Raw genomic sequence first — 26,704 nt, 5'->3', positions numbered from 1 at the left:
AACTTTGAATTGGAACAGGCAGCGACTGATGACGTTTCACAAGTCCACAAGAACACAAGTACAGGCAAGAACGCATATTGAGAAACGGCTATTGTTTGTCTGATTGTTGTCACCTGTTCTTCATGTTCTCAGCTCCGTTTCTTGTTGAGTCCTCGTTTGTCTGAGTGTGTTCACCTGTTCCTCTTGTTCTCAGCTTCCTTTATATGTGTTCTTTTGCCCTCATGGTTTGCCAGGTCATTATATACTCTCTGTGTGCTACACTGTTTGTTTGATAGTTTAATGCAGTTTTTAGTCAGAGCTTACGTTTGTCACACCTTGTCTAGTCTTGTCTCGTCGTATGTTCCTTCTATGTTCCTCCTGTGGTCAAGTCAGTCTTGTTTTCCCCCCTCGGGGTAGTTTTTGTTTGCATTTTGTTTTATTTTTTTATTATTAATAAAGCCTGGTTTTCCCTGCAATTGAGTCCTTGCTCCTTCCATCACCCCCATACCTGACAGAATCAAAGTATGGTTAATGTATGTGTTTTACTGAATTATGCTAATTATTTCCATATTTATGCTTGTCATGCACAACAATCCCTTATATGTGCAAGTCAGTTTAATGAGGAAGTGCTCCACTAGAGGAAGGATGCAGTTTGTACACTCATGTGCTGCTTCTGCAGTTTTACAATAAAGCTTCTGAGAACACTGTGAACGGTTTGACTTGAAGCGGTAAGGTCAATTTTAATGCTGTCAATTTTAATTTCATATGCCGTTTTCTTTACTGCCATGACACATGGTTTATATATACACTGCCAAAGCATTTGCATTCAAATACACTGAAAAAAATGATTCATTGAATTTACAAAAAATTTTTTATCGTAAGTGGTTCCACGCAATGCATTTGTTTAAATGTAGGTACAATCAATTAAGTTGGACTTAATCAATTTTATTTAGTTACCTTAGTATAATTATTTTTTGTAATTCCACCCCTATTTAATCATGTTACTTCTACTAAACTCATTTAGTTGAATTTAATCAATTTTTTTTTTGTAATTCCACCCGTTTAATCATCTTACTTCTACTAAAATTATTTATTTATTTTTATTGAGTAGTCAAAATTATTAAGCTAAATCTACTAGTTAAACATCTAGAGGTATTTAATTGACAGTATGAGGTTATTAAATGGCTTTCAAATACACAGAGAAATTACTTTAATATTTTAAACTTATCTTTAATGACTGCCATCAAATGTAGTGAACGTTTAATAAGTCCTTTTCTTTGTGAATTTAAAAATAAATAAATCATAAGTGGGAATAGGCCACAATACATTTGTTTTTTAATCATTAAAACAGTGCCAAAAGCTCAAATGTTGAAAAAAAGTGCCAACAAATAACATTGCATATTCATAAACATAAAAAATACATCACATGTGGAAACAGGCAACAGCACATTGTTTGTGAATCAATAAAACTGTACAACTCCTAAAAACAAAGTTCTCACATTTCATGCAACAAATTTCATGAGGCTGAACACTCATGCATGTTGCAAAATGATTACAGCATTACACTGTTTTTCAGTCTTTGAAATTTTGGAGGACAGCCTTTCAGAATCCATCTGCAGAATGACTTTCTGAACAAATTCAAAATAGTACTTGAGTTCTTTTGGGTATGCCAAATCAAATGCATAGATTGCACCCAGCATCATTGCACAGGCTTGTGCAAAAGATTTAATCTGCTCCAGAATCATTTCTCCTTCAATAACAATGCCGATGTCATCATACTCTCCAAGAACTCCCCTTTCCTTTTTAATCACGGTGATGCCCATGGTGATGTTTGCCAGGTCTTCCAAGAACTAATTTCTTTGAGTGTCCTATATTTAAATGACAAGAAACTGTTATTAGAAATTGTTTTTGATTCATAACTGTTTGAAAAGTCTATACAATCAAAGGAAATTAGGACCACAACATATATATATAATTATTAAAACAGTAAGATGTTTTAATTTTTTTTAAATATAAATAGAATATGCTGCAAAAGCAAAGAATCTGCAAGAGCTGCAGGATTTTTCTGAAGAACAGTGGGCAGTTTAACAGCTCTGGACAAAAAAGGCAAATAATTGTCACACACACACACACACACACACACAAAACAGTTGTGGATCATTTAGGTAGTCATTTACAAAATTCATACATTATATAGTGTTTGTGCTGGTATCTTAAGCACATTGCGTTTGTCTATAATTGTAACAGCTTTTATTGTTATTAACTAAGCTCAGAAAACAACTAGTTTGGGAGTATACCGGTACCTATTTATCGGTGAAAGACCGTCTCGAGAAGACCGCAGAAGATCAACGCCTACTACATCATTACCACTGTGGCCCTGCTAAAACTGATTTGCGCATGAAAAGTAGTAGGTAAATAACATGCTTGACGCTAACACTGGATTGAGCAACTAAGCAATAAACATGCCTTTGAAGAGTGCAAAATAATGTGCAGTGCCAGGTAGTAGCATGAAAACAATCTGTTATTTAAACTGATTAAATTATATATAGAAAGCGATCAAAGAACGCTCCCTTTAAAATCGCTGGAGCTGTCAATCAAACAGCGCAAGTTTTAGGTGAGTTCTGAATCTGGACTCTTGCCAAATGTCCCATTATAATCAACTAACCTTTTATTTACATTGTGTTTGCACTGTTAGTTATGATGAAATCCTTTGTGAGCGCAAAAATCAAGTTGCAATGACTAGATCACAGCATTCACACTCTCATAATGTCTGTGATCGGCTACAATGCTCATCGTTAGGCTTGCACGATATTGAAGAAAAATGCAATATGCAATAGCTTGTTAGGCAATCAGTGGGTGCTTTCACTTAAGTCAATAATACAAAATAGGTGTGCAAGTTCCTCAAACCCAAACTGGGCTCAGGTGCAGGACAAAGGAGGCAAACTGAAGCAAAAAACTAAACGTAATGTCTGATGTCTAAGGAGCCGTTATATCAGTGTGCGGACATTACATTTAGTTTTTTTGCTTCCGTTTACACTTAAGCATCACAGCAAAGCGTTCAAATCAGAGGGCTAGAATCAGGGAAGGAAAAACTGATTTTATTTCTAAATTATGGCAATTTTAAGTAAAATCATACTGACATTGCAAGTGGAACTTTGCAACATTTATAAAACAAAATAATGCAGTTCATGACCCCTTTAAGACCCCTACTATGAGTGATGATAATAATAAAATTGATATATTATAATTATTATAATTTTAATTTATAATAATATAAAATTACTTACTGTGCAAAGTGTTGGAATAATAAAACTCCAGCAACTTAACATCCAATGTCGACCTAAGGTACAAAAAAAAAACACATCCTTAACCAGTAAACAGATTGTTTACTGTAATGAATGATGCTTCATAATGAAACATTACTTACTGTGCAAATCGTTTGAAAAAAACTCTGGGACTGGACTGAAAACGTGAACCTGGAATCTCTGCGTCACGCATGCGCAGACAGCACCTCAAATGAAAGCATGCAAGCACAAAATGATTATTATTGTTTGTTCTGGAATCTGGATACATTTTCATACCACACCATTAAAGCTAGTGAAACTAGGGGTTGTCTCAGTCAGTAGTAAAGATTAAAAAAGCATAACCAAATGTAAATGCTTTAGCGTTGAGCATATTATATTATGCTTCATAACCACTATTTTCTTTAACCAGTCAATAGATTGTTAACTGTAATGAATGATGCTCCATAATGAAACATTACTTACTGGAACCTCAGTGTCACGCATGCGCAGACAGCACCTCAAATGAAAGCAAGCACACAATGATTATTATTGTTAGTTCAAGATATATACTGAACATACCACAACCACACAATAAAACTAGCGAAAATAGGAGATGTTTCAGTAGTAAAGATGTTTGCTTAAATCACAGGATCATAATTACAGGTACATATTTACAGGATCCCTATTGTTAACTTGTGTCACTGAAAGATTCAGAAATCCAATGCTATATTTTGAACTTTACCAATATGAAATTATCCACATAATTATAAAATACTACAGCACACACAGTCGTTGACTGACAAAGTAACTTACAAGGAAGCAGAAACACAATCTCCCCCTCATTGCTTCAAAAACCCATAATCGCTAACTGAAGTTTTAATTTTTCGGTAATGCAAACCGTATAACGATTAACTTAGAGGCCTTTCCCACAGAAGTCGTTTTCCACTCCATAGTTTTTCTATGTAAGCACACGCTAAATTGACGTGTTTGCGCCGCGAGTTCACCAAAGTCTTTTTCAGCCACTGAAAACGCCAGGCGCTCGGCTAAAAACACCCAGCTGCTCTAAAAGAAATAATAGATCAAATATTACCCGTCCAGAACGATTTATATCTCACGTGTAACCACCAAAGACACATTAGAAGCCGCAGCAAATTCTTTAAGGACTTAGGTATAACCAGATTAACCGGGTGTATAACGTTAACGTAAACAGTCTGTTCGGAGGATGACGGTCTGGAGCTCAGAAAACGTTGAACAATTTTTAGGAGCTATCTTTATAAACAAAGACCATATTTGAAGTTTATAAAACTACATTCTCGCCTAAAATATCTTAAAAGTACATACCGTGACATAAAATCAGTAATATTTGAACAATTATGGTGTGCGCGCGCAAAGTATTTGACGGTCGCTGTGTGTTTTTGTCTAGCTGCTATAACGTTAACTTTACATGTTCTGAATCTGAACCAGAGCATTTTATACTCTTTATACAACCAACAAACTGTATTGTAATAAACAGTGATATATAATAAGAATTATTACTTACTGTGCAAATGGAATCAAAAAACTCCACCTCCAAAAAAATTCAACTCCGACTCTTGCACTGCTTGAAGAAGCTGACTGGAAAGGCGCCAAAGATGTGCACATGCGCAAAGAACCAACTTAATTTTTTTTAAGTGACTTTAATTAATTCACATAGCTAGATTCAAAATGCATGTCATTCTCATAAAACCAATGATTTTTTTTTATTAAAGTCAACAACTAAATTTAAATGATTTAAATGAGCAAAATTTCATTATGCTTAATTTAATTGGGGCCATAATCATTTTTTTCAGTGTATTGAATAATATATTGGAAATTCGAATGCATGGCATTTATAATAATGCTCAAGCAATGTTTCTTTTTTTGTGTGCAGATCTGTGGACTGTTTAAAATGCAGATCATTTCAAGCTGTACAATCCTCTCTATGTTAGTATTCAATATTTTGTGTAAAGGTATGTATTACATGTTTTACAGTTACATTTAAGTTTAAATATTCGTATTAAATTTGAAAAAATATGTATTTTTTAAAATAAAACTTCTACACTTCACACTCCTCAACCATCACTTCTATGTGTAAAATGTACATCATACACACTATGTACATGTGAAGTTTATGTAGCTTCATACATGCACATGTATTGAGCATGAACAGGCAGCTATTATTTTAAGATATGAGATGTCCTGTGTCCAGGCATTTCATCACTTTCTTCTGTTATTCAAGGCAATGGAAATAAGCCCTGGAGCATCACCTTCAATCCGGCAGAAATTACTGCAGTTCCAGGATTATGTGCTCTGATTTCATGTACCTTCACCTATCCAAAAGCAGCAAAACCTATTGATACCGTTCAGTGGATAGTGTGTAAAAATGGTCAATGTAAAACTGATAGTATTTTCAAGGGGAAAGTGAGTACACAACAAGCAAACCAACTGGAAGAGAAGGAAACTGAAACAGAACGGATTAAGATGCTTGAACCTGATCTGACCAAAAACAACTGCAGCATCATCATGAAAGATATAAAAGCGGAAGATGCAAATAAATATGCATTCAGAGTGGAGGGGCAGGAAAAACATAAAAACACATATAATCCCACAGTTAAAATCATCATTCAAGGTAATGCTTGCTTGTGTTTGGCAAAGGTCCTGCCCTTTTCTCTAGTCTGATGTTCTCTTTCAGTTCTCAGTTGTTTCAGAGGGATGTTCAACTCACTGCACACTTTCTGATGCTATGATTTCATAATCTCAGCAGAGGAACTATGTTGGACATGATCTCTTAAAGAAAGAAACTTAAACGCATGGCTGTGCTCTGCTAATCACACTGCTTTTTCTTTTCATCTTAGTAAAATATGCATTTGATCTGAATCTGTCCTCAGAAAATGACTCAATTATTTACACTGTGGAAATCTGCAATGTCTACATTATCTCTTTGCAGAGGAGCCTAAAATGGATATTCCTTCTCTCAGTAAAGGAGTGGAAGCCAATCTGACATGTTCAGCTCCTTCTCCTTGCCCGGAAACTCCACCTGAAATAACATGGTGGATCAAGACAAGAGGAGAAAATATCACCAATCTGAAGGATGACATCACTCTGATCACCCCCAGAAGCCTTCACATCTCAACTTTGCTCTTGACTCCAACCTCCAAAATGCACAATGCCACTGTAGGATGTGACGTGAGCTATGGAAACAAAACCATCAGTGCCAGTAGGACTCTAGAAGTCACGTGTGAGTAGAAGTGTACACATTTAACCAAACTTCTTGAAAAGGCATGTTTCTTTGACAATTGCTAAAAACAAAAATTCTGAAATTCAGTTCAGAAGAGCGTAGGCGTCACTGCTGAGATCTACCATCTTCTACCATTGATCAATGAGTAGAACTAAAATTATGTATTTCTTGCATACTGTGTCTATATGGTGTCAAAACTAATGCAGTTGCTCTTTTTCAGATGTACAGACTCTTCGAATTCTTGGCGATGACACAGTGATGGAAGGTGACACTCTCCACCTGACTTGCACTGTTAAGAGTCACCCACCGTCCTCTGATCCTGTATGGAGTTTCAGTGGAACTGCAGATAAAATCAGGAACTACACGTCTGCACAAATTCTCATGATTACCAATGTGAGAAAGGAGCATGCTGGGATATACGTCTGTGAGATGACTTATATGATGGAGACTTTGAATGCATCCATCACTATCAATGTCATTCGTAAGTAGAACCAGATTCCACATGAAATGTTGGTAACCTAACAATGTCACAGACTTAAAACATTAAAAATTACGAAATTGATAACATGTCAGCAACTGTTCAAATACGGAATTGTGACACATCTTGGAAAGTTCATTGTGTGTTTGCAGGGGACAGCCCTAAAGTCTGAATATATGTCTTTACTAATTATAACATCAAACATTTATCACATGCTAGGTGACACAAATGAATTGAAAACAAACGAGTCCTTCACTCCCGGAGGTGGAAACTTGCTTGGCAAAGAGGATCGGCTTAATTCCATCAATACAACTTCAGGTAATACTCAGCAGTTTACGCACTTTAGACACTGTATGTTTATTTCAGGGCGATTCTGATTTAGCCAATTAGCCAATGTTCCTGGATTGACAACTTCCATTCAATCCATCACTATCAATGTCATTCGTAAGTAGAACCAGATTCCATATGAAATGTTGATAACCATGACATAGACTTACAAACATAATTCACATATAGACAAATGTAATAAATTCAAGACTATAACAATTTGTGTTCTTAAATTCAAGGTAAAGAAGCTATCCAAATGCAAGTGGACATTAGAATGATAATAGGATTTTTGTTTGGAATATCAGTTTCAGCAGTCATCTTCTCTGTGGTTTTGTGCTGTCACGAGTCTTGGCAAAGGTAAGGAAGTGCTTAAAATGTCTACATTTTGTTGCGCCTTGTGCATATCTTATACTATTTACATGAAGGTGTTCTGAGTGATATTGAGATGGGGTTCTGGTTGATGTGAAAGCATGTGAACACTGTTGTCCACAGTCATGATAATCAGTATATTTTACTCCATTTGCTTGTCTTATTCCCTGAATATTTTTTTCCAGCAGAGACACGATACATGAAGTGATGGCCGCAAACACAGACACTGAAGTTATACTGGAGGTTTTTTATGACCAACAAGGACATCAGAAAGTTTATTATTAAAAAAGCACATAGGGAGGTCCTTAAATTCCCATTATGCTGGATTTTGCTTAATCTAAAATGGTAAAATATCTGGAGGTTATTGCTATTTCATTTATTATGTTTATATAATTTAGTCAATATTTAATACAGGCTATACTTTTTACAAATACAGTACAGAAACTTCATCCTATCTGAGCTTATTTTTTGCTTATTATTTTGAGCTTATTAAAAATCCTTATCCATTTATAAATGTATATTGTATTATACAATATGAAAAATGTAAAAGTTTTTATTTATTTAAAGTAATTGAAAAAAATTAAAAGTTTTGTCATTCCATATTGTTTTCTTCTTGCTCCAGTGTACTTTTTTTTTACAATTAAACTGTGAATTACTTCAAAGTGTTCAAATTCATCATTTCACCCTTTCTTTGTTTTAAAGGATGTTTGTAGAACTAAAGTAAATTGTATACCCCCCAGGTGTTCATTATCCATACATATGAGAAACTGTGTAGAACATGGACATTTGTGTGGAGTTTTTGTTGTTGTTGAAAAATGTAATATATTAGGCCTATTAGATATAAGATTACAGTTTTTCTTGATTGTTTAAACACTATAACCAGGCTTTTGATCTAAAATTTCAAACCCATAACACCATTTATCAAAAAGCACACCCATTTCTCTAATCTATAAACACTATTCCCCTGTTTTGACACATACAATTTCTCATTGCCTACACCATGTTGTCATTTAGAAAGCACTAGTATTCAATACTGTTCACTCAAGTCAGGAGGGGGGAGGAGGGAGGAGGGAGGAGGGAGGAAGGAGGAGGAGAAGGAGGAAGAGGGGAAAGAGGAGGAGGAGAAGAAGGAGGAGGAGGAAGATGAGAAAGAGGAGGAGGAAGATGAGAAGGAGGAGGAAGAGGAGGAGGAAGAGGAGGAGGAAGAGCCCTTACAAAAAAGAAGTTTATTCAAGTGTGCTATTTGTATACTTCTTTTAAACTAAAAATAAGAAAGTATACCTTTCAGTCTACTTTGTATATACTTCTCAGAAATGTACTTTATGTATGAAATATACTTCAAATTGCACTTAAGTATACTTGACTTATACTGACAGAAAAGTCTAAGTATATTTGGCCTCTACTTGTTGATCGAGATATACTTAAAAGTATAATTAAGTATTCTAAGTATTCTTGGCTTGTACTTGTGTTTACTATTTTGATTGAGTAGTTTATTAAATACTTTTTTAAAAACATAATATTACACACTGTCGTATAAACTAACATGTTCAGCTTTATATAGTAACAAACTTTCGGGTGGAATAGCTTATAGAGTAAATAAAATAAGCATGGAAAATAAGTTTATTCAAGTGTTCTATTAGTATACTTCTTTTCAACTAAAAAGAAGAAAGCATACTTTCAGTCTACATTTTATATACTTCTCAAAAATATATTTAATTACACTTAAGTGTACTTGGCCTATACTTGTACTCAATATTTTGATCGAGATATACTAAGTATACTTGGCTTGTAGTTGTGTTAAAGGGATACTCCACTTTTTTGGAAATAGGCTCATTTTACAACTCCCCCAGAGTTAAACAGTTGAGTTTTACCGTTTTCGAATCCATTCAGCCGATCTCCGGGTCTGGGGGGGTCCCACTTTCAGCATAGCTTAGCATAATGAATTGAACCGGACAAGACCCTCTCTCAAAAAAAATTAACAAAGAGTTTCGATATTTTTCCTATTTAAAACTTGACTCTTCTGTAGTTACATCGTGTACTAAGACCGACGGAAAATGAAAAGTTGCGATTTTCTACGGTCTTAGTACACGATGTAACTACAGTATAAAACATGATTTGTTGACACAACTTGACTTAAGTCAAGTCATCTTGTTGCATTGACTCAGTTAAGTTTAGCCAACGTTAGGATTTAAGTTCACTCAACTTTTATGTATTTGTTGAAATAACTTGCAATAAATTGAGTCAACGTACTGTATCAATTAATAAGCATTTATAATTTTTAGTTAAGTCAACTGAAAAACATATTGGTTGAACTTAATTTTTCATGTTTTCACAACCATTAACCAAGTCTAATTGACATAAAATAGTCATTTTTCCTCAACATCATAACTTAACTATTTGAGTTTACTGGACTTCATTGCTTGCTTTAACAAGAAGTTCTAGATATCTATCTGGAACCAGATTTTTAATGAAATCAACAACTGCAAAATTGAAACTCTCAGCATTTATTTTTTTAAATAGATGCATTGCACCCAAAAGACACAGACACAAAGAATTATCTTGCAAAGATAAAAAAAACACCACAAGAAAAACCCTCACATATATACAGCTCACACAAACAAGTGCAAACTTCTCTATGCACAGACCCATCTTAGAGCCAAAATAGTACAAATAACTCTCCTTGTCATTATCAGATATTTTCATTGCAGGAACAAGTGTACATGAAGAATTCACAATAAGCTGTATTAAAACCTTCACAGATTAAACTATTTAAAAACAGTGTCTTCAATTCCCACTCATAGAAACATGACAAGGAAAGAGCAAGCAGGACAAGGTAACAAGAAAACAGTCTGTTTGAAAATCAAGAATACCAACATTTGTTTTCTGTCTTATCTCAGCAACTTGCTCTTCAAAGAGTGAACTCTTGCATTGCAAGAGTCTGATCCAACACCAATAAACAGGCGCTGTATCACTTCAAAAGTGAATTTCTTTGGGTAGTCAAGGTTTAATGCGTACACCAGACCCATCAGGTCCAGGAAAGCATTAGGTACAGCACTCAGGTGACGCATTACCACTTCTTCCTCAATCACCAGGACAACGTCATTGTAGAACGCTGACTGAGGTTCCATCACATTTTCCACAACCAGTAGGATTCCTATCACCACACCCTTGATCACTTCCTCTTCAATGTCACTGGGCTTTATAGAATGCAAACAAAACAAGGTACTATTACTTAAAACCAATTACACAAACAATTTACAGACCCCTGCAATTTTTCCTTGTTTTGCCTTAAAGGTTTCAGCTTACCTCACATATCTTCATGAATTTTGAAGGATTCTCTCGCATGTACCACGGCAGGCCAAGCAATGCTGCAGTCCTCATCCTTTGGTTTGTTGTCTGTAAATTAAAGGATGGTTAAAGTACCAGCTTTATTGGTTCAATCCTTTGTTTTTCTTTATTCGTTTATCCTTTCTGCCCCTCTCTCTGTCTTGTTTTTAGAAAAAATAAAAACATTCATTTCAAATTTGCACATTTACACTTGTACACTTTTGTTGTAAATAATTTACCAGTGATGTGGTGCAACAACAGTTGTTTGTTACCTTTTTGTTCAGCACCAAAATAAGATTTAATAGCGGGTGTAACACGCTCATGGCACTGAAATCAGGAGTGTCTAAGGGTGCTTTCACACTGGCAGTTTAGTTTAGGGGGCTTTCACACTGGGCTCGTTTGCTGCGGTACGAGCCCGAGCGCGATTGTTCCCGCCCCCCACCACCACACTCAACTTGATTCTATCGAAACCTGGTGCGTTTGCGTGCATATTACGTCATGGCAAACGTTCATGGCGCATGATAGAAAACAGAACATGGGGCAATATATTGTGTTTTTTATTAATTCGGTGCTATTATGCGCAGCTGAGTGAACAACAACACGAGCCGGGAACAATCGCGCTCGGGCTCGTACTGCAGCAAATGACCCCAGTGTGAAAGCACTCTAAGTCTGCTCCTGGAGGGCCAATAATGTATTGCAGAGTTTAACTCCAACTTGGTTCAACACACCTGCCTGGAAGTTTGTAGTGATCCTGAACACCTTGATTAGCTGGTTCAGGTGTGTTTAATTGGGGTTGAAGCTAAACTCTGCAGGATCTTGGCTCCCCAGGAGCAGGATTGGGCACCCCTGCCTTAAATGAATTGGGGTTGTAACAACACTTAAAGGATTTAAAAGGATAGGTTACCAAAGATAATTGTCATTTACTCACCAGCATGCCACTCCAAACACATGCAAAAATATTAATAAATGAACAATGGCTAGGCTGTTAAGCTCTATAAAGGACAAGTCAACGCTATAAAAAATGCAGTTAAAAGTAGTGGATGAGTCTTGTTGCCTATTTTAAAAGTTTTAAAACTTTGTGTAATGAACTGATCATATCAGTGTTGATGTTACTACGACATACTACAACAACAACATCAAACCTCATTAGTTCTTGTGTCATGACATTTGATCAAAAGTCTTGCAAGAACCAATGCAATGAGGCTTGATATTTATGTAGTAGCTAATACAATAAAACATGATTGTAAACAAAGACTGAAATGTGTATGTTTTCATCATACAAAGAGATTGTATGATTGCAGAAGACTTTGAATATGACATACAAATCGTTTTTCATTTTCATTGTATGAAAATATGTCACTATCACTAGGTTTATGTTGTGAGTAAGTGAGTAAATGATCACAGAATTGTCATTTTGGAGAGAGAAAGACTGCTTTAAAATAAATTGAGTCACATCCTTATCAAGGTTCTCCAGTACTGAAGTCATTTCTGGAATGTCCTCATACCGCTTTGACCTGAATAACTGTATCAGCTTTGAGAGATGACCATCTAGGCCTTCCAAAAAGGACTTGCTCGGGTCCTTTGACACAAGCCTGGTGAATTCTTTGCTGATCTATAAAAACATAAATACATTTACAAATTTAACAAAGATGCCAGGGTCTCAGTGACAGTCTTAAAACATTAACAAGTTAAAACATTTTAATTTCACTCAACATTATAATAGGCAAAATAGGAAAATTATGATTTTTGTCATAATCATGTAGCTCTAAAACATCTTACTCCCCAAATATAATGAGGAAAAAAATAAACACTTTTTTTTTTCTATGGCTGGGTGATGCATTGAATATTATACTGATGATGTTGCTGTCAATATAAAAGTGAGCAATGCTATACATATAGCTTTCATTATGTGAAAATGTTTTCTACAAATAACGTAATTCTGATTTCATGATTCTTCAGAGCTTCACAGGTAACACAAATTACAAGTTTAATAATGTGATTATTACACTACAAAAATGTATTAACTTATATTAATAACTTACATCGCAACTTACCTTATAGGCCTAACGTTAGCTGCTAACGTTACAGAAGACACGCCGTTTGTACGTGCTCAAAAACATTCATATGGTAGCCTATGTCATTTGAAAAAATAACAACAGGGTGTTTAAGAAACATAAGTCAATCAAGCATTTTATTTGTCATGTTAAACAAATATGGACTGGCGGCGCTGCTTCAGATATAAACTTAACGTTAACGTTACTGGTTATTAGGTGTTTCTAACGATAATGAGATCCGATTAAGAACACGCTAAAAATAACTTACATGTAACGTTACACTATTTGATCTATTTATAAACATTAACTTATAATGACGAGTCGACTTCTCTTTCTGCTCACGTCTCGACAGCAGCTCGGTGTCTCTGTCGAGCGAGCAGAAATTTGCCTGGCAGTGCGTGTGGCTCCTATCACATAACGTTTGGTTATGGCGTGTGTTATGCGCATGCTCAGCCGCATCTAACTTCCACTGTAAACACATGTAGTATGATGCGAAAACAAAACCATCGAGCGAAATACCGGAGTGAACATGGCTGTGAACGACTTTTACAGATTATGTGAAGTAAATCTACGCATCCACGGTACAATCAGCGTCCACGTCACGGCTCTCAGCCCGCCCTCTGTTCGTTGATTGGCCGGCTGTTTTCAGGCCGGAGGAAAACGTAAAGCTATTACGCTGTCTCAGACTGAGTACAGAAGCGAAATGAAATTGAGCGGAAGTAAGAAGTCTGACGTAGTCAGGCTATGTGGCTCCTGATAACTAACGTTAATCGAGTTTGCCAAATGCTAATCAAAATGTGCCTGGAATCAAAACACGGACGAGGTGCACTAACGAAACAAGCCTAATTTAACATGAAAGAAAGCACAAATTAGGGTATACTTACTCATTTCATTATTTGCAGTCCATAAAGGTCCACCTGTACTCGTTCAAACGCGGGCTCCTTAGTCTTTTCTTGCATCAGCAACTTCTCGTGCAGAAAAATGGCGATGGCGCGTCTGCCTCAAATTCGTTCAAATAGTACGTCACCATGACGTAGAGTTTCTGGCACATGCGCATTACACAGAAAGTTGATAGAACCTATGCTTTGTTGTTATATGAACACGTTATTTAAAGTTTTCCATTTCCCTTCAAGTTGAGGTTGTCATAACTCATCCTATTGTGTAGTGAGACACTGCAAGTTGACAGGACATGATTTTACTAGTCCACCTGACTAAAACTCAGAATCACTTTTTACAGTATGAAGAGTCAAGTTTTAAATAGGAAAAATATCGAAACTCTTTGTTCATTTTTTTTGAGAGAGATGCTAATGGTCTTGTCCGGTGTTGTGGAAATTCTTTCTAGACTTTAAACAATAATTGGAAGACAGCTGGAGATTTTAAAAATGATAAAGATCTTTATTTCTTGCAAGGAAGGCCGTTCACACATCAGTCAGAGTCTGATATGAGAAGCGCACTGACTTCTCCTATTTGCCCAGCTTATATACAGAAAACTTATCACACTTATTCTAACACCCCTTTATACGCACACACTTACACACATATGCCATTAAAAACAATTGAGTATATATTTTCCAATGCAACACCTTTGCTCTTAGTGCAAGCGAGCTTATCTGTATTTAGAAAGAACAAACTGTCCTTTCTGCAAATGTCATTTTGACCTCGTTCTTCCGCAGTAAGGAAGAAGATGATATGCAACTTGCAGTTTCTTTAACACCATGTATGGTATAAGCTGGCTAGAATAAAAATTTCCATTACACCGGTTCAATTCATTATGCTAAGCTATGCTAAAAGTGGGACCCCCAGACCCGGAGATCGGCTGAATGGATTCGAAAACGGTAAAACTCAACTGTTTAACTCTGGGGGAGTTGTAAAATGAGCCTATTTCCAAAAAAAGTGGAGTATCCCTTTAACTCTTTTGATCGAGTAGCCTATTAAATATACTTTTTTTACATCGGTTTTCATATGAAACTTTGTTTGAAAATATTGTTTAAAATATTGATATAAAACAGATATGTTTCTAATTCTGCGTATCTGAATTATTGTGTAGGCTAGTCCACTGGTGTTTCCAGCTATCCATGTTTTCACTGGTATACGGTAGGGGGCGCTATGACACATCTTCTAGTACAGAATCTCCAGATCAAAACACACACAGGAGAAGAAGAAGCTGAAACAAGTGATAGAAGATTGCTCACTCAAATGTAAAATAATGTGATCATCAAACATTAAACAGCTTGTAAATCAAAACTGCTTAATGTTTCCAAATGAAGCGTAACCCATTAAGAGAAAACGACTGAAGCTGTGGGGGTGTCGGACTCGATTTACTCCATCTGTGTTTGATCATCGATCTGAATCTGATCAAGGCATAGTCTTTGACAAAAATGTGATTTTCTCAACTATTTTGTTTAAAATGTTGCCTTTCTTTATGAAACTTACCGACATTCAAGTGTTGATAAAAAAGGATGCATGAAGCTAATAAAAGGTTTTTAAAATTAAAGTACAGTTAAAGGTATTTTTCAAGTATAAAAAATAACATTTGAACATTATAGGCCTACTGCAAGTGCAAAATTGTATATAAATAGTAAACTATAAGTATAATGTTAAGTTCACTTAAAGATAACTTGTAGTATAAACTACTAGTAGTTTACTGAGAGTACACTAAAAGAAAACTTTCTAATATACTTGCGGTATAAAACTAAACTAGTAGTTTACTGAGAGTACACTAAAAGAGCAAAAATAATATATAAATGGTAAACTATAAGTATGATGTTAAGTTCACTTAAAGAAAACTTGTAGTATAAAACTACTAAACTAGTAGTTTACTGAGAGAGTATACTTCAAAGTTGTTACAAGTATTAAAATAGTAAACTACTAGTATACTCATAAGTTCATGCACTTGCAGTACAAATGAGAAACATAATTATGAACTAGTTGTGCACTTAAGGTTTACTACTGTTACACTTATAGTACACTTAAACATACTTTTATATACTTCAAGTGGGCCAATTTAGTCCCAAGCGGTATTAAAATAGTACACTTACAAGTTTACTACTAGTACATATTGACATTAGTATACTTACTACATAAAGTATACTTAAAAATATACTTGAACATTACTCAAGTATACTTCATAAAATTAACTTGAAGTATACTTTTGTTTCGTAAGGGAGGTGAAGGAAGAGGATGAGGAAGGTGAAGGGCAAGGCCAAAGAGAAAAGCAGTGCCGATCATAAGACCCTTCAGGGAGAAAAACAGGTAGATGTACTTCAGACTGCTCTCTACTGTAACTTTTGAGTGTGCTGTTACAACACACATATGCTACATGTACTGTAGCTGTTGCCCTATACCACTGTAATAAAATGAAATGTGTCAAATTGCTTCACATACAGATGGAGTTTTCTGAATGCTTCCATTTTATAAAAAGGATGTGTTACAGATACAGTAATCAGTACTTCTATTTTTCTACACAAAGACGATGAACTGGAAGAAGCCTGCCAAATATTTCAGCTGATGCGTGCCAGTGGGGAACAGGCATGCAAGTGGATTTTACCCCCGCTGCTTGGCTAGGGCCAAAATAGCCTGTGATGCTGACAAGATTCTCTGGCCTGACCCAGACCAAAGACAGTATGCTGGGGCAGAGTATTTCTTTTTGTTTGTTTGGTGTATTGTACTGTACAATACAGTGGAACATGCAAAAAAAAAAAAAACAAAAAAAAACATGCATATAGAAAAAAACACCCACAAATTAAGAAAACATCTTCATTAGTTTCACAACACACTTGTGCTCCAAATACTCATAACACAACCAAGTACAGAAACACGCTGCAGACGTTCACAACACAACCAGAAACGCGCTGCAAATAACACACACCACAACAGAAATGTTTCTAGGGGAACCAAATAAGTGACAAACCCGGCTGGGACGTGCTTACAGCTCAGAAGTCTACTTCATTTTATTTTATTTCTTTTAACTTTTGTTGTTGTTGTTGTTGAAAAACATACAGAGATTAAATTTTTATGACATACAACTTGCATATAATATACAAAATGTATTAACAATATGTTCAATGTTATCAGAATACAAATGAGAAAAGAACAATGAGCTGAAAACTAAAATAAATAAAAAAGAACATGAGGGAAAGATATTAATCTATACATCAGTTACACTGTACACATTTTTTCATGTTATGTTTAAATTTTCATAAAGAAAAGTTTCATAAGAAATGTTAGGTAATGTAGGGTCCAAAGTTTTAAAGTTGAGACACTCACACACAGATATATAACGCATATTTTAAAAGCTTTTTTGTAAAAAATAATATATTTATTTGCAACCGTTATGTTAACAGCATTATATTTATTACATAATCAATCAATAATCAATTCATTACATAATGGCACACTAGTGTCCTGCTCACTCCAAAGTCCCACTTCAAGAGCTCTACCGTCTGCCCTTCGAAGGGAGCAGGGCATAGGGATGCTCACGAGCAATAAGCACGTCCCAGCCGGGTTTGTCACTTATTTGGTTCCCCTGGAAACATTTCCATTGTGGTCTATGTTATGTGCAGCGCGTTTCTGTACTTGGTTGTGTTGTGAACTTTTGCAGCGCGTTTCTGTATTTGGTTGTGTTGTGTTATTTGGAGCACACGTGTGTTGTGAAACTGATGAAGATGTTTTCTTACATCTTACATCATCGAATTGTTTACACACAAATACTGGTACTTGAGACACAATGACCACAACATACTCATTCACCAACCCCCTGAACCAATTCTGCTAAACTACAAGCACAATTCCTACTTTACACTCAAATTGCAGTTCTAAAACACACCTTTTTCAAAACACTACACACAATTCTCTGCTTTTGGCACAATTTTCATGCAGAAAATCTCTTGTTTTCACAAGGAACACACTGCCATTCAAATATGCACACTGACTCATCACATGGGCAAACACCCGTCACACAGTTTTACAATTAGCAATCAGAGCTTTAGCATAAAAGGGCAACAGGTGAGCTCTTCAATGGAGCAATGGATGCCAACATTGGAATTTTTTTTTTTTTTACTGTGTATACAGTAAATTATTCTGTTGTGTTGTATGTAGACCACTGTATGTACAACTTTGTGTTGGTTGGGATGTACACTGTGTACATTGTTTTTGTGGGAAAAATAAAATATATCTGTTACCGTGTATTTGTGTGTTCTGAGTATAAAAACAATATTCACAAATATTTTACAATGTAGTAAGTCTGTAGTAAGTGTAACACTGAACAAAAAAAAGGCCTAAGTCATTATGATGAATGGAGAAGAAGTGTTTTCCATTCATCATAGTGTTTTACATTGAGCACATTAGTGTTCAACTGGTTCTTATAAATGTCTATTCATATGATGGTTTGTGTGTGTCATTTGAAAACAAAATACCATTTTGAGAAGAAATAACATTGTTTTGAATGTAAAGTTTCATTTTGCAGGAGAATTTAGGGGTTTTGCCCATTGTGTGTGTGTTTTCTGATTTGTGTGTAGAGTTCTGAGAAAATGAGGCATGCTTTCAGAAAATGTGTGTAAACAATCGAGAAAAACTGTAATATGCGGGTGTTTTTTTCTATTTGCATGTGTTTTCTTCAGTTGCTGGGCGTTGAGCTCTCTCGGCCACCGTACATTACGGAATAAAAAAATGTGCCAATGTATCCATTGGTTGTGTCTTTTGTGTTCATCTTGTGAAAAGGTTTGTGAGGGGGGGAACCACAAGCAACATAACTTACCAGTTTTGGAAATGCTGTTTTGAATATATTGCACCAGTGTGTTAGACTATGTTGTAGTGAGTGTGTTTGTGAGGGCTTGTGTGTGATGTCTGAGGGCAAACGTTTGGTTTTTCAGCAAGAGTGAATGGTTTTGAGACCTGAAAATAGGATGTTTGGGGAACTGGGTGAGACGTTGGATTTGTGTTTACTGTTTTGAAAATATGAGGCATAGTTTCAAGAAATGTTTTTAAGCAATTGAGAAAAACTGTAAGAAAGAACGTGTGAATATTGTGAATTAATTTAATAAATGTGGTCACTTGGCTTTACTGGAAGCTTTATAGTAAAATATATGTTTTCTTCCATTTCCATTAGACCAAAACTTAATTGCCTTTATCTCTTCCAAATCTAAAAACAAATTCTTTGGCTATAGATACATTTGAATCTGTCAGGGTATGGCAGCTTTGACTGTGTTGTCTTTGTTTCATGTCTCTATGTTTGTGTTGTGCTTGAACATAATATGGCTTTGTCTTTGTTTGTGTTTGCCATGTGCTCCTCTGTTCCTGTCTCCTTGTTTCCCAGTACCACGCCCTCTTGTCTAGTTGAGTCCTTAGCCGTTTCTCAATACCAAGTACGCAAACTTCGGACTTGAGTCCTTGGTAGTTCGGACTTGACAAGTTCGACTCAGGAGAAGGAACTCGCGAGGACGGTAGAACGCAAGTCTGATATTTCTGCAAATGGAACAGCGGCGTTTTTGATATCGTCACTCAGCTCGCTCTGGGTACTCCGGTTATCTCTTTATGTATATTTAGGCTACAATAAAACAAAATATGTTATAAAACACCACTCTGCCTCTTTTCATTTTCATTTAAAAACATCTTAAACATATAATGGCCACACAAATGTGGTTCAGGCAACGCAATTGATTATCTTCACTGCATATATTTATAACAACACAAAATATAAAACACAACCCTGACTCTTTTTGTTTTCATTTAAAAAATATGATACATAAAAAAACATTATAATATTGATAATTAAAACTGATATTTAGCAAAAAGAGACAGGATTGTGTCATTTTATTGTATTATATATGTACATACAGTGAAGAGAATGTAGGCAACATGTATAATAAAATATTTTATATGTTTTAAATATATAAAATAAAATGACATAACCCTTTTTGTTAAATGTCAGTTTTAATGATCAGTAATAGCCATTATAAAAGTATAAGTAGCCTAAAAGGTATAAGAAGCTATACAATAATAAAGCAAACGATTCAGTCAAACATAAGTCAGCTCTCTAGGCTACAACGTTAAAGTTAAATAGACTAAATATATAAAGCTATGAAACTTCACTTTGCCCTCAGCCAAAACGTTTTGCTAGATTAATGAGACAAAAAAATACAAAAATAAATCACCCGTTAGATAAACACAAGACAATTTATATCTCATGTTAACTAGCAGCACTAGCCGAGAAAAGGCTGTTCTCGGCGGGGTACATGAGCGCTGAGCGTCCAGTGATCGCCTGGATCTCCCAACTCCGAAACCGTCAGATCAAATTTTCAAATAGGCGCTATCTTTATAAATAAACCAAAGATTTGAGTTTTAAACAACTACATTCTCGCCTGAAAAACTCTTAAAACTACATTTCGTGACACAATAACAGTAGCATTTTTAAATTACGCGGGGTTTCTAATCTGCTATTGACGCTTGCTGGTTGATGTGAGATGCATTCTGGGATACCTGGCTGTCTCAAGTCCACACAAGTCACCTCTCGATGCATCCTCGGTAAAAGGGGCGGAACAAGAACTCATCCGGGGATTTGAACTGGACTTGGCTAGATGTGAACTTTGAATTGGAACAGTACATGGGCAGCGACTGATGACGTTTCACAAGTCCACAAGAACACAAGTACAGACAAGAACGCATATTGCGAAACGGCTATTGTTTGTCTGATTGTTGTCACCTGTTCTTCATGTTCTCAGCTCCCTTTCTTGTTGAGTCCTCGTTTGTCTGAGTGTGTTCACCTGTTCCTCTTGTTCTCAGCTTCCTTTATATGTGTTCTTTTGCCCTCATGGTTTGCCAGGTCATTATATACTCTCTGTGTGCTACATTGTTTGTTTGATAGTCTAATGCAGTTTTTAGTCGTGCTTACGTTTGTCTCACCTTGTCTAGTCGTATGTTCCTTCTATGTTCCTCCTGTGGTCAAGTCAGTCTTGTTTTACCCCCTCGGGGTATTTTTTGTTTGCATTTTGTTTTATTTTTTTATTATTAATAAAGCCTGGTTTTCCCTGCAATTGAGTCCTTGCTCCTTCCATCACCCCCATACCTGACAGAATCAAAGTATGGTTAATGTATGTGTTTTACTGAATTATGCTAATTATTTCCATATTTATGCTTGTCATGCACAACAATCCCTTATATGTGCAAGTCAGTTTAATGAGGAAGTGCTCCACTAGAGGAAGGATGCAGTTTGTACACTCATGTGCTGCTTCTGCAGTTTTACAATAAAGCTTCTGAGAACACTGTGAACGGTTTGACTTGAAGCGGTAAGGTCAATTTTAATGCTGTCAGTTTTAATTACATATGCCGTTTTCTTTACTGCCATGACACATGGTTTATATGTACACTGCCAAAGCATTTGCATTCAAATATTGAATAATATATTGGAAATTTGACTGCATAGCATCTATAATGCTCAAGCAATATTTCTTTTTTTGTGTGCAGATCTGTGGAATGTTTAAAATGCAGATCATTTCAAGCTGTACAATCCTCTCTATGTTAGTATTCAGTATTTTGTGTACAGGTACGTAGTACATGTTTTACAGTAACTTTTTTAATTAAATATTTGTATTAAATTTGAAAATAAAAATATTTTAATAAAACTATACCTCACACTCCTCAACATCACTGCACTTCTATGAGTGAAATACTTGTACATCATATACACATGTGAAGTTTGTGTAGCTTCATACATGCACATGTATTGAGCATGAACAAGCAACTGTTATTAAGATATGAGATGTCCTGTGTCCAGGTACTTCATCACTTTCTTCTGTTATTCAAGGCAAAAGTAAAGCGGACTGGAACATCACCTTCAATCCGCCAGAAATTACTGCAGTTACAGGATTATGTGCTCTGATTTCATGTACCTTCACCTATCCAGAAGAAGCAAAACCTATTGATAACGTTCAGTGGATGGTGTGTACAAATGTTAAATGTAACAAAAATAGAAACATTTTCATGGGGAAAGTGAGTACACAAAATAAAAACAATCTGGAAGAGAAGGAAACTGAAACAGAACGGATTAAGATGCTTGAACCTGATCTGACCAAAAACAACTGCAGCATCATCATGAAAGATATAAAAGCGGAAGGTGAAAATAAATATGCATTCAGAGTGGAGGGGCAGAAAACACAGAGAAACACATATAATCCCACAGTTAAAATCATCATTCAAGGTAATGCTTGCTTGTGTTTGGCAAAGTTTAAAAGGTCTTGCCCTTTTCTCTAGTCTGATGTTCTCTTTCAGTTCTCAGTTGTTTCAGAGGGATGTTCAGCTCACTGCACACTTTCTGATGCTAGGATTTCATAATCTCAGCAGAGGAACTATGTTGGACATGATCTCTTAAAGAAAGAAACTTAAACGCATGGCTGTGCTCTGCTAATCACACTGCTTTTTCTTTTCATCTTAGTAAAATATGCATTTGATCTGAATCTGTCCTCAAAAAAATGACTCAATTATTTACACTTTGGAAATCTGCAATGTCTTCATTATCTCTTTGCAGACAAGCCTATAATGGATATTCCTCCTCTCCGTGAAGGAGTGGAAGCCAATCTGACATGTTCAGCTCCTTCTCCTTGCCCGGAAACTCCACCTGAAATAACATGGTGGATCAAGACAAGAGGAGAAAATATCACCAATCTGAAGGATGACATCACTCTGATCACCCCCAGAAGCCTTCACAACTCAACTTTGCTCTTGACTCCAACCTCCAAAATGCACAATGCCACTGTAGGATGTGACGTGAGCTATGGAGACAAAACCATCAGTGCCAGTAGGACTCTAGAAGTCACGTGTGAGTACAAATATACATATTTAACCAAACTTCTTGAAAAGGCATGTTTCTTTAAAAATTGCTAAAAACAAAAATTCTGAAATTCAGTTCAGAAGAGCATAGGCGTCACTGCTGAGATCATCTTCTACCATTGATCAATGAGTAGAACTAAAATTATTTTTTTCTTGCATACTGTGTCTATATGGTGTCAAAACTAATGCAGTTGCTCTTTTTCAGATGTACAGACTCTTCGAATTCTTGGCGATGACACAGTGATGGAAGGTGACACTCTCCACCTGACCTGCACTGTTGAGAGTCACCCACCGTCCTCTGATCCTGTATGGAGTTTCAGTGGAACTGCAGATAAAATCAGGAACTCATCAGGAAATCTCATAATTACCAATGTGAGAAAGGAGCATGCTGGGATATACGTCTGTGAGATGACTTATATGATGGAGACTTTGAATGCATCCATCACTATCAATGTCATTCGTAAGTAGAACCAGATTCCACATGAAATGTTGGTAACCTAACAATGTCACAGACTTACAACATAAAAAATTACGAAATTGACAACATGTCAGCAACTGTTGAAATACTGAATTGTGACACATCTTGGAAAGTTCATTGCGTGTTTGCAGGGGACAGCCCTAAAGTCTGAATATATATCTTTACTAATTATAACATCAAACATTTATCACGTGCTAGGTGACACAAATGAATCGAAAATAAACGAGTCCTTCACTCCCGGAGGTGGAAACTTGCCTGGCAAAGAGGATCTGCTTAATTCCACCAATACAACTTCAGGTAATACTCAGCATTTTATGCACTTTAGACACTATATGTTTATTTCAGGGCGATTCTGATTTAGCCAATTAGCCAATGTTCCTGGATTGACAACTTTTCTGGTCCTTGAATAACATTCCTCTCAATCAGTCAGATTTTAGCAGTAGGTTTAGGGTGTGGGTTAAGTTTAGGATTTCCAGAATATGTTACTCTCACTTCAGAACATTGGACATTTTCTTAAATTAGTAACAATCTGTGTTTTTTACATTTAAGTTTTAGAAGGTTTTATGAAGAAATTGGACACCCAAACGATACTCACATTTGTGGCAGGAATGGCATGTTCAGCATTCATCTTCTCAATGATTTTGTGTTGTTGGGTGTTTTGCCACAGGTAGGCCTGCCATTTACTTCTTTTCCTAAAAACTGCCTAAAAGTCCATCAAACGTCATTTGTCCTTATGTATAGCGGTTTTGAACATTTTGCACTGTCAGCTTCAAATCTCGAGTCTTATTCCCTAAATATATTTTCTTAACAGAGGCAAAAGACACAAAGTGGCAACAGAAAATCCGGACACTGACATTAATTTGGAGGTAAGACAGATCCAAATATTTTTTAAAGTTAAAACGGAAATATCACTGTCGCAACCTTAAAGGGAAAAATGATATTAAACCCATGATTTACTCACCCTCAAGCCGTTCGAGATGCATATGTCAATCATTTTTATTTTTGAAATTTTTGAAAATGTCTTAGATCTTTCAGTGGTTATAATGTCAAGTTATGGGGTCCGCCTCCTTCAAGTCCCAAAAATGTGCATGCATCCTTCACAAAAGTAATCCATCCGGCTCCAGGGGGATAAACGAAGGCCTTCTGAGGGTAATCCGTGCGGTTTCGTCGTAAAAATATACATATTTAAAACTTTATAAAACAAAATAACTGGCTTCCGGCAACGGTTGACGCACGTTCACGGGAGATAGATGCCGGCGTATGACGTAGGACGTAGCGTAGTAAGCGTTGTGACGTAGAACGAAGTATAGTTAAATCAAACGCTACGTCCTACGTCATACGCCGGCATCTATCTCCCGTGAACGCGCGTCAACCGTTGCCGGAAGCCAGTTATTTTCTTTTATAAAGTTTTAAATATGTATATTTTTACGACAAAACCGCACAGATTACCCTGAATCTCAATCTCAAACTCAATCTTCAAAATCTGCCACCTCAAGACAATGATGGGGGTCAAAAACATCTGTGTAGAAGTATAATGTAATTATTAACATTAAAAAAAATAAAAAAATTAATAAATATATATATATATATATATTTGCATCATTCAAACATGATAATATCCAAAAATTACATAGGCTTTGACAGAATCCTCTGAGGTGACATCACCTGATTGACATTTTAGTGGTGCACAGAAAAAAAATCACTAGCCATGTTTAAAGGATGATTTTCACCAAATGAAAATGATGTCATCATTTGCTCACTCTCATGTTGTTCAAAACCCATAAGACTTTTGTTCATCTTTGAAACACAAGTGAAGATATTTTAATGAAATCTGAGAGATTTCTGTCCCTTCATTGATAGTCTACGCAACTACCACTTTGATGCTTCAAAAAGTTAATAAAGAGATCGTAAAACTAATCTGTATGAATCGAGTGGTTTAGTCCACATTTTCTGAAGAGACACAATCGCTTCAAATGATGAACAGATTGAATTGAGGCTTTTATTCACATATAAACATTCATCAACACACACATCAGTTGTGTTAAATGGAAGCTCAAGCATGTTTACTTGATGTATGAGAACCCATGAGCTTCAGCAAGAACCAATGAGGTTCAATCTTTTTACGCAGCACATTTGAGCTTCAGCAAGAACCAATGAGGTTCATTCTTGTGTTACGCAGCATGTTTAAACTTCAGCAAGAACCAATGAGGTTCAATCTCATGTTACGCACCACATTTAAGCTTCCGCAAGAAACAATGAGGTTCATTCATGTGATGTATATAAGTTATAATATTTAAAAAATATATTAATCTAAAGCGCTCAATTTGTATGGATTAGTTTTACGATCCCTTTAGATCTTTTTGAGGTAAGTAATTAATGACAAATTTTTTTCTTCATTTTTGGGGGAACTAACCTTTTTAATGTAAGGATATGTTCTGTATGTATCAGACTGTGCAGACAGATGTAGCTCAGAGTGGAACCAATGAACAGACACCTCTTCATGGACAGCTTGATGGAGGGACCACAGACACAGCAGCACCAACAGATGGAGCAGAGGACGATGAAGCAGTCGAGATGCAAGGAGGAGAGGTGGACTATGCCAACATCGACTACTCCCTTCTAAAGAACAGACCGCCTGAAGAGGGAGAGAGGGAACCTACAGACACAGACTACGCTGAGATCAAGAGGGACAAGAAAGGAGATGGGAAGCAAAGAGAGGCCCTTCAGGATGGAGATGACCAGATTGAAACACCCAACCAGAAACAGATGGAGGGAGAGGAGGAACTTTATTCTAATTCTCAGATGCTTAAAAGTTAAGGAGCTAAAAGTCTTAACTACACACAACAACGTTTCATTTTGTAAGGTCAGATGTTTAAGAAAATATATAATGTATTAATTTAGAGCTTTTATCCCTTATGTGTCTATCAAAAATTGTTGGTGATTGCAACATAATACAGAATGTTTCATTAGATTAGTCTCCAACATCTGTTTTTTATATATATATATATAGAATTGTTGAAAAAAATACATAATGCTTTTGTATTTCTCTTCATTTCTTCTTTACTTTTGTGGTTTTAAATATGTATTTAAGTTTCTGAACTTCCTGAAACTGCTGCAAATATATGTTTTAGTTAATAAAAAAAAGTTTCTGCTGATAGTTGCCTTCTCCCTTATTGTTTATACTGGTATATAAACTGGAAAATAGGAAAAAAAAGAAAGGGAAGTGTCAAAATCTGAATAAATTCAGCATATTTACGTAAATAGTTTACTGTTATATGGAGTTATTATTTGTCAATTTGTTAAGCTGAATCTTAGTATCTCAATGAAACG

General features: G+C 35.9%; 1 protein-coding gene and 1 long non-coding RNA gene across 5 annotated transcripts; one reads left to right on the top strand and one right to left on the bottom strand.

Annotated features, from left to right (window-relative positions):
* Positions 1–623: 623 nt before the first annotated feature.
* On the top strand, positions 624–26,531 carry LOC311297072 (sialic acid-binding Ig-like lectin 14). Of its 4 annotated transcripts, none has more exons than XM_084419175.1 (9): positions 630–707; positions 5,173–5,251; positions 5,521–5,910; positions 6,229–6,519; positions 6,740–7,000; positions 7,217–7,315; positions 23,924–24,041; positions 24,186–24,240; positions 25,823–26,531. In XM_084419175.1, exons 2-9 carry the CDS (start codon positions 5,191–5,193, stop codon positions 26,189–26,191), a joined length of 1,644 nt encoding a protein of 547 aa, XP_084275301.1. In that variant the 5' UTR covers positions 630–707; positions 5,173–5,190; the 3' UTR covers positions 26,192–26,531. The 4 variants fall into 4 exon arrangements, with proteins under 4 accessions (XP_084275303.1, XP_084275302.1, XP_084275301.1 ...); XM_084419174.1 differs by lacking the exons at positions 630–707; positions 5,173–5,251; positions 5,521–5,910; ... (1 more) ...; positions 6,740–7,000; positions 7,217–7,315 and adding exons at positions 21,286–21,356; positions 21,535–21,613; positions 21,875–22,267; ... (1 more) ...; positions 23,102–23,356; positions 23,573–23,671; XM_084419177.1 differs by lacking the exons at positions 23,924–24,041; positions 24,186–24,240; positions 25,823–26,531 and adding exons at positions 7,564–7,681; positions 7,882–8,291 and having other exon boundaries at positions 624–707.
* On the bottom strand, positions 1,304–4,640 carry LOC311297094. The gene is made up of 4 exons (XR_014628751.1): positions 3,747–4,640; positions 3,407–3,490; positions 3,267–3,319; positions 1,304–1,847 (listed from the first exon to the last, which is right to left on the bottom strand). It is a non-coding gene; the product is annotated as an uncharacterized lncRNA (long non-coding RNA).
* Positions 26,532–26,704: the final 173 nt, after the last annotated feature.

The sequence above is a fragment of the Rutilus rutilus genome (assembly GCF_951802725.1).
Source record: "Rutilus rutilus genome assembly, chromosome: 9".
Lineage (NCBI taxonomy): Eukaryota > Metazoa > Chordata > Actinopteri > Cypriniformes > Leuciscidae > Rutilus > Rutilus rutilus.
This window is presented reverse-complemented; position numbering and strand designations above follow the sequence as displayed.